The sequence below is a fragment of the Sinocyclocheilus anshuiensis genome, unplaced genomic scaffold (genome assembly GCF_001515605.1).
Source record: "Sinocyclocheilus anshuiensis isolate Anshui unplaced genomic scaffold, SAMN03320099.WGS_v1.1 scaffold64, whole genome shotgun sequence".
NCBI lineage: Eukaryota > Metazoa > Chordata > Actinopteri > Cypriniformes > Cyprinidae > Sinocyclocheilus > Sinocyclocheilus anshuiensis.
This window is the reverse complement of record NW_015557063.1, coordinates 697851-706892: the sequence shown is the minus strand read 5'-3', so window position 1 is coordinate 706892 and position 9042 is coordinate 697851. Positions and strand designations below refer to the sequence as shown.

General features: G+C 37.9%; 1 protein-coding gene across 1 annotated transcript in view; it reads left to right on the top strand.

The window, feature by feature from the left end:
- Positions 1-8183, top strand: part of LOC107676535 (N-terminal kinase-like protein) — a 12608-nt gene extending 4425 nt beyond the window's left edge. Inside the window, exons 8-19 of the mRNA XM_016471103.1 lie at positions 1022-1180; positions 1300-1407; positions 1532-1645; positions 1890-2045; positions 2145-2333; positions 2461-2536; positions 4568-4762; positions 5365-5477; positions 5609-5689; positions 6366-6707; positions 6833-6911; positions 7043-8183. Coding sequence (XP_016326589.1) covers positions 1022-1180; positions 1300-1407; positions 1532-1645; positions 1890-2045; positions 2145-2333; positions 2461-2536; positions 4568-4762; positions 5365-5477; positions 5609-5689; positions 6366-6707; positions 6833-6911; positions 7043-7167 — 1737 coding nt within the window. The 3' untranslated portion in view covers positions 7168-8183. The remainder of the gene's footprint in view (positions 1-1021; positions 1181-1299; positions 1408-1531; positions 1646-1889; positions 2046-2144; positions 2334-2460; positions 2537-4567; positions 4763-5364; positions 5478-5608; positions 5690-6365; positions 6708-6832; positions 6912-7042) is intronic.
- The last annotated feature ends 859 nt before the right edge of the window (positions 8184-9042 follow it).

Genomic DNA, 9042 nt, shown 5'->3' with positions numbered 1-9042 from the left:
GTCTCCAGCAACGTTTCCAGTTTTTGTTGTTGTTCAATTTTTTTGTTTTCTGCAGCGACTCGGAGCACTTTTCATACCCTTTTTTTCTGGCTGAAGCACATTTGTTTCGATCTATAAGAATAATTAGCCTACAAGAATTACTAAGAATTCTCTTCTGCTCACCAAGGCTGCATTTATTTGATCCAAAGTACAGCAAAAACAGTAACAATTTTGAAATATTTTTGCTATTTAAAATTGCGTCCTATTTGAATAGATTTTAAAATGTAATTTATTCCTGTGATCATGGCTAAATTTTCAGCATCATTACTTCAGTCTTCAGTGTCACATGATCATTCTAATATGCTGATTTAATGATTATCAATATTTAAAACTGTTGAGTAAATTTCTTTTTTTTTTCAGGATTCTTTGATGAATAGAAAGATCCAAAGATCAACATTTATCTGAAATAAAAAGCTTTTGTAACATACACTATTCCATTCAAAAGCTTGGAGTCAGTATATATATATTTTTTTTTTTGGGGGAAAGAAATTTGGATGGATGCTTAAAATTGATCAAAAGTGATGATAAAGGCATTTATAATGTTACAAAAGATTTCTATTTCAGATAAATAGTGTTCATATCGATATCGGAATTATATCGTATCGACCGAAATTAAGAAATATATCGCGATATAAATTTTGGCCATATCGTCCAGCCCTACTTTGTCATCTTTGATCAATTTAATGCATCCGTTTGTTGCTGACTATGAGTATTAATTTCTTTAAAAAATTGCTGACCTCAAATATTTGAACAGTAATGCATATCAATTAATAAGCTGTGATAAATTAATAATTCAGATGTTCTCCTGATAAATAAGTCTAAATGATAAAGTCTTCTTGAAAACAATATGTAGAATGATCAGGCTATTTTTGTATGTGTTGTGTTTTTGTGTGTATGGGTTTGTGTTGTTTATGTGCTTTCATTACTACCTTGTTATTAAAAAAAGTCACCTAAATGCTTGTTTGTTTACGTGTTCATGTAGATAAAAGAACCTGCAGAGAAGCAGCAGTTTTTCCAGGACCTAAGTGAGAATCTTGATTCTTTTCCTGAAGATTTCTGTAAACATAAAGTGCTTCCTCAGCTCCTTACAGCCTTCGAGTTTGGCAATGCTGGCGCTGTTGTCCTCACACCACTATTTAAGGTGCTAGCCATTTTTGGTATTGCATTAATGCTTACTCATGTTGTGTATTCTCTTCAGAGCATTTTAATTGAAAAGGTTCAAGTTTCTTTAATACAGTTCTGATATTTTGTTTGTGTTAGGTAGGGAAGTATTTGTCAGCTGAGGAGTACCAGCAGAAAATCATCCCAGTCATAGTGAAGATGTTCTCCTCTACTGACCGTGCCATGAGGATACGACTGCTACAGCAGGTATACATCACTTCATTGCTTTATGTCGCTTTCGTAAGAGTTTTCTACATTCGTCTTACCCAAACTCTCTGACTGTCATACACACTTTCTCAGTTCTTTTTTCTATTTGTCTCTCCTTTACCAGATGGAGCAGTTTATTCAGTATTTGAATGAAGCAGCAGTTAACTCACAGATTTTTCCACACGTGGTTCATGGCTTCACAGACACTAACCCTGCCATCCGAGAGCAGACTGTAAAGGTATTTGTATGCTCCATCTTCTCTCCTTTCCAGTGTTTTGACACTCAGTCAGTGTAACAGATAATGGCATATATTTACATTTATGCATTTAGCAAACACTTTTATGCAGAACAATTGACTTTGCTTTTCAGTTCCTGCTCTCCTTGGAAGTGGAACCCATGACCTTGGCATTATAAGCACTATGCACATTAGTCTTAAAAATGTCTTTAAATTACTTTTCTTTGAATTTCTATTTCTCCTGTAGTCTATGTTGCTGTTGGCCCCTAAATTAAATGAGGCCAATTTAAATCAAGAGTTGATGCGTCACTTTGCACGACTGCAGGCCCGGGACGATCAGGGCCCCATCCGCTGCAACACCACCGTTTGCCTGGGCAAAATTGCCCCCTACCTCAATGCTGGGGTAACTGCAACTAAAACCAATAATCCTTCACTTGTTCAGGCATATTTCTTTCTCTCAATGACCATCTTTATGTTTTTTTCCCCCATGCTTTTTTCTCAGATGCGCCAGCGTGTTTTAATCTCTGCATTCTCACGGGCAACTAAAGACCCGTTTCCTGCCTCACGTGCAGCAGGCGTGCTGGGATTTGCTGCCACCCATCAGTACTATAGTGTGGCAGAAAGTGCCAGTCGTATCCTGCCCACACTGTGCACACTGACTATGGACCCAGACAAAAACGTCAGAGATCAGGTAAAGAAAATGCACAGCAGAACTGAGGTGCACATTGACACAGTATCTTTTTATATGTTCTGTAGTTTGGGTGTGTAATCCATCATTTTTGAAACAGACAATTTCTTAAGTATTTCTGTTCCTGTAGGCATTCAAAGCCATAAAAAGTTTCCTCAGTAAGCTGGAGACTGTTTCTGAAGACCCCTCTAAACTAGCTGAAATAGGTATGATGTTTTTATAAGCATATTGGTGACCTGTGCTGGCAAAATGAGTCACAATGAGCAAAAATTAGTTCTTTTTATTTTCACAATCTCCATTAAAAAAAACCTTCAAAATGATGTATAATTTGTTGGAATTGACCAAAAAATTACAGCTACACCCGTTTCAAGACGATAGTCGGCAAAGTCAGTTAAAGCCTGTGTAAAGCAATATTAAATGTGTTCTGAGTTTGTCACGCCACAGAAAAATGTGTTATTAAACACCGAGCCAAATTTAAATGATGAAAAAAAGGGCAAGTAAATAAAATAAGTTATCAAAATCTTGAAAAAATAAGCAGTATTCTATGCTCTCAAATGCTGGGGGCGTGTCCGCTGTCTGTGCTAAAACCACGCCCACTCGCGGGTAATCTGCCGCCTCTCTCAGCTGTCAAATACTGCTACAACCTGAATGGATGCTCCCTCTAGCAGCTTAATTGGATTTACACAGCCATACATGTTTGGTAATATGCAATTATGTGACGAAGGCATAGCTAGCTAGCAAACTAGGCTGTAGTAACTAACGGTAATGACAGTAATTCACGATTGAGCGGGCGAACCACTGATACTAATGCTCTCTTGTTCATAGGTGTGCTCGACTTAAAGCAGCATTGCTAGGACCGATCAGTGTATGATATCAAAGTACCGCAAGAGCGATTCGAATGCATACGGTGCTGTCTAATCACTCTCGCGGTACTTTGATGTCATACACTGATCGGTCTGCGCAGCATCGTTTCACCTATTATAGTGTTGGGGGAGGGACCATGCTCAGTGGCTCCAGTGTGCCATCGAGACATGATTTCAGGCCTACCCAAAAAATGGTGAAATGCTGTTTAACGGTCTAACTCCACGGTTCAGTACTACACCGTTCAGTCTTTGTAACGTGTTTTCAGCAATACATTTCTAAGATTTATAATGTGTTTAGAAACAATTCTCTTAATTGCCTTTACACTGACTTTAAAGTTTTCAGAAGGTTCCAAAGCAAAATCGCCTAGCAACGTTGCATATTTTCCTCCACTTCTTAATAATAATTACTATATTAATAATCACAATATAGCTATTTTTTATTTGATCTTTGTTATTAAAAATTAGAATAAAGATGCAAATAAACAGTAGTACAAATATAATATAAGAAAGAAACAAATTACATAGTGCATTACTTTTTCATCTTACATGTAAACAGAAGCATTCAAGTAAGAAAAACAAATAGGCTAATCAAATGTAAAAATCACTTTAGTGTGTTCATTACAAATAAATTGATTATTAAAACTACAAAAGCAGTTCAATCAAGAGCAGCGAGTGATTCCCTGTTTTCTTTTATTGTTAGATTAACATTGAGGCAGACGGCCTATATATTAAGACCTACCGTAATGCATGGATCTAAAATAATGCTACATCTGTATCAGATGTTTTTCCCCAACAGTTAACCAAACGTTTACTTAAGACATAACAGATTATGTTTGTGTGAATACTCACTAAGACAGATATTTTGAAATACTGTAATTCTGTGTATCAGGATTGCGGATCACTTAGGATCTGTCAGTCAGCGCATTCGTTTTGCTTACATCAGCATGGGTTTGAACATCACATTTCACTGGTTCAGACTCATGCCATCGAGAATTCACTATGAATATTCACAACGCTGGAATGCTGCGCTTTACAACTATACCAAACTTGAGCTGAGGGGAAGCACCAGTCGTCAAGAAGTGAGCAGAGAAAAAGGTACACCTCTCAGAAAACATACAAATAAAGATAATTGTAGATGTTTAATTACTATTTGGAGTATTGCTAGACAAGGGCTTAATGAACTCGTTTTTGTGAAAACCTCAAATTCGACCAAAAATGACTTTTTGTAGCTGTAGCTCAAAATTAGACCATGCGCATTCCAACTCGTTTTGCTTAAAGGGATAGTTCACTCAAAAATGAAACATTTCTAGTCTTCCCAAATGAAGGTAGTTGAATAAAAATGAATGTTGTTATAATTAAATGGTTCAATCGCAGAGAAGGAGGTGACTGCATCGGCGCAGACAGGAGGGTCAGCTGCTACATGGGCAGGATGGGCGGTAACAGGTGTCTCATCTCTCACCTCCAAACTCATCCGAAATGCTCCGGCTGGTTCGGAGGCACCACCTGCTGAAAACAGCACCACCCTTCAACCTGCTGCTGGACCAGTAACCACAAATACTGCAAACAAAGGTGTGCAACAAGACAAAAGCGATGTCTCATTTCAAAGGCTGCGCCCTCTGGAGGTCACATTTGTCAGATGCATACATCATCATGGATGTCTCATTAAAAAAAAATTAACCATTATGAAATTGCCTGTTATTTCTAGTGAAGCATAAATGACTGTACTTTATTTCTTACTTTGGAATGTAATGTTTACTTTTCCTAAACGAGGCATCCTCAATGACACATGCAGCCAACAAATGTGACCACCTGAGGATATAGCCTTCCAATTTAGACAGCTAAAGTATGATAAATAAAGGAAGTGGAATGAAGATTATCAAGGAAGTAAATCTTGAATAGTAAGAAACTAAATGATATAACTAGTTGCCACAAAACGTTTTTATAAATTTACATATTGAAAAAACACTTTTCATTCAGTGAATTGGATATTTACATATACAAAAATAACTTTTCATTTAGAGATTAAGTATGATTTTAGATTTACAAGTGGTTGATTACAGTTCAACAGTTTTCAACTGTTTTTTTTTTTTTAGACTGAACAGAAATAAATGTTAAAATGAGTGGCACCAAGTTATTATCTCATCAACTTCCTCTTTTCCTGTTATGGCCAGAAATGAGAGCACAGACGTCAGGTGCACGTGGCGTCCAATCAGAGACATCAAATGAGGAGACAGTGGAGCCAGATGGGGATCGGTGGGACGATGAAGACTGGGGAAGCCTCGAGGTGAATGCTGGTTATTCAAATTATGTAAAGTCGCTGTTGTTTTTTCAGTGCTTGACATTTTAGTGTTAAAAGTTATCTTACTCATAAATACTGAGACATTTTAATAATTCCTTATCTCTGTGCACCCACAGGACCCTGAGAAAGTACAAACAGATCCAGACGATTGGCATTCTGATTGGTCGGCAATGTCCTCAACACAGAAGAAAAGCAATGTAAGTGATTTGCATTAGTGTAGCTTATAGAATAAAAGATCACTATTATCCTACTGATTTGTTTAGTGCTATGTTTTGTGTAAATATTGAGGACATATATACAATATCCATACTTCTATTTACTAAATGGAAAAACAAAAGTTTTTAACCATATTCATTTGCTATATTAGTGGTTGTCTGAGGTGAGATTTTCAATGTATTTTATAAACATATTTCAAAATATATAGAAAATATTGTATGTGCATTGCAAAATAATGATTACAAATGAGATAATACTATTCATTCAAATGTCACTTCACAAATAAATTATGTATTATCCATAAGTTGTGGCCTAATGGTTAGAGAGTCAGACTTGTTACCCAAAGGTTGCGGGTTTGAGTCTGGGTACTGGCAGGAATTGTCGGTGGGGGGAGTGAATGTACAGTGCTCTCTTCCACCCTCAATACCACGACTGAGGTGAGACCCTTGAGCAAGTCACCGAACCCCCAACTGCTCCCTGGGTGCCAGAGCAAAAATGGCTGCCCACTGCTCCGGGTGTGTGTTCACGGTGTGTGTGTGTGTGTGTGTTCACAATTCACTGCTGTGTGTGCGCACTTGCAGAGCAAAAATTCAGAGTATGGGACACCATACGTCACTTTCACTTTAATAGGGCTAATCTACTTTTATGTTTCCATAGGTGGGCCGGAAGTCCTCTGAGGCAGTCAAGAAGCAGAGTTCTGATTGGAGCTCTGGTTGGGATGCCGACGACAGCTGGTCAAATGAGAAAGACGCAGATGGTCAGGGTCAAAGTTCACCTGCTGATGAGGGCTGGGGTAACGACTGGGATGAGGATGGAAATCTGTCTGAGAGTTTCACCCCAACATCTCGAAATAAAGCCTCAACTGGAGCTCCAAAGAGTGCCAGATTAAGCTCTGTGCAGGAAGGGGTAGGATTGGCCAGTGATTATAACTGGGATGGAGCGGAAGGAAAATCAACAACATCTGATCTGCTGTCCAGTGTGTCACAACGAAGTACAACGGTAAGGCTCTGGTGGAGGTATTTCCTTCAATTGTAAATTGCTAAAGGTGGCGGAAATCCATTCTGGATTATAGTTCCCTGCCAGTGAAGGATGTTTATGTATGATGTGTGTTTTTTTGTACACAGAAGTCTGATGGCTGGGACGCAGACAGTGCAGGGGACTGGGGAACAGAAGAAAACTGGGAGTCACTGGATGGAGATCAGGGTCAGAGACGCATTTTTTTTGGTCCAGTTTATGCATTTAAACCAGCATATTAAAATGCAGATTCATTCTTGTTTTTGCTGTTAGAGAAAATAGAAAGTACATCTCAAATAACCATGCTTTCACTCCCTCAGGTTTAAGTAAAGCAGAATTAGCAAAGAAGAAACGAGAAGAGCGGCGGAAGGAGCTGGAGGCCAAACGGGCAGAGCGCAAGGCGGCAAAGGGTCCTCTCAAACTGGGCGCACGCAAACTGGACTGAGCACTGGAGGTACAACGGATCATTGACTCTTTGAAGATGAAGGGACTGCGAGATTTGAAAGAAACATTCCGTGATGGATTCTCACAGCTGTCTGTATGCTGGGCAACTTGGAAGAACTAAAATCATGTCAAACCATGTCTGCTGACTGAGGAACAGCTAACACATCTTAAACTATGACATTCCTTTACTCTCCTCAGTACCATGATTTTTATATTCCACAATATCATAGTTTACTTAGTGTGCATGAACTCACTGGTTTGATTATTAGGAGTCGAGGGAAATTTGAACAGTATAATCCTAGATATCTTTGTATGTATGTACACTGATTATACATTAATTATGGACCACTTTGCCCTGAATGTGGTCTTTGAGGACAAATGAAAATGGATGATGCTTAAACATGATCCTAGGTGGGACAATGCCATTACTAGTGCATGTATAAACACAGACAACCATTTTCAAAACAAAGGATTCACTTGACCAAAAAACATTGTAACTTATGAAAGCCGTTTTGTTCTTTCTTTGTTTGCCATATGACAGGGTGAGGGTGGATGTGCTTGTTATTTCTGGTTTGTGCCTTCTTTTTGCGTTCCTAGTTGGCGGTACTGCTTATGTTGTAAAATAAACTAATCAACAGACGATTTTAGTTAATGAGACAGTCTGAAATCTGGTGCAATATTTTCAGAAGGGGTAATTAATGTACTGTACACACAGATGTAAAATTCAACTTCATATGTATTATAATAAAGAGGAGCAGTCTGTCTTTGGAAATGTGCCATACAGAATATTGTTGCTAAATTGCTGTTTCACAGAACTTAAATGGTAACAAAGGTCTCATTGAACTGCCAGAAACACAGTGTTGCCTTACAAAAATACATAACAGAAGATTATGTATCAAGCACCTCGACTGTTTGTTAGTGGTGCGATGGCAGCCTGAAAGTGCAGATTTATGTTCTAGTCATCAAAAATCTAGAAATATCAAGGAATTTTAATATTATAATTCCCAGGCCTTAAAAACATGGATAGTGCTGCTCAGCTCTAAAATATTTAACTGGCTGAATTGTCTATAAAATAATTTCTATATAAAATCAAAAATATATATTTCTAAAAATCCTTGTGTAGGAATGATAAGGGTTGGGCAAAGTCATGCATGGGAAGTTATTGGTCGAAAGGTGTGGGAACCCAGTTTATTATTTATTAATTATTAACAACTTATAATTTATATTATAACCATATTTATTATAACCCTTTGATTAAAATGGGAAAATATCATCAGGGGTGAAATGCATTCCTGGCCTATGAACATAATTCAGGAAGGAAGGTTTCTTAAATTCAAACTGTTGGACAGTAAGATTAATGTATTTATTTCAGTTTAATTTCCTTTGGCCAGTGCTATATTTGTAAATGTTTATTTAAGGAGCAGTGGCAAATCCAACAGCCACAGATTATTTCATACAATATAATTGCACAGTATGGTTATGTTATCTTTTGTTAATATTTACCTTCATTATGTAGATGACTCTTGTCTTAATTGATGTAATTGCAGTGTCATTGTGTTTGGCCCACTGATCTAATGACAGGATCGCTCATTGCGTTATAAACCGCCGACAGGCAGTGAAGCCACCGGAAGTGTTCGAGCCGCCATTTTACTAATCCCTACCAGCAGAGAGCACCATTGAGTCACAGCTAAAACACTGACCTAAAATCACCCGATTTGAAGCGAGTCAGTCACAAGGGATTAGTTTTTATGTTAGGTGTATGTAAATTCAGTTTTACTTCAGATGTTAACGGCAGTGTTTATGGTCTTTTTAGGCAGGATATTTAAACCGTTTAGGTGGGTGTGTCTGCTGCGCACTGCCGACACGGGTAACGTAA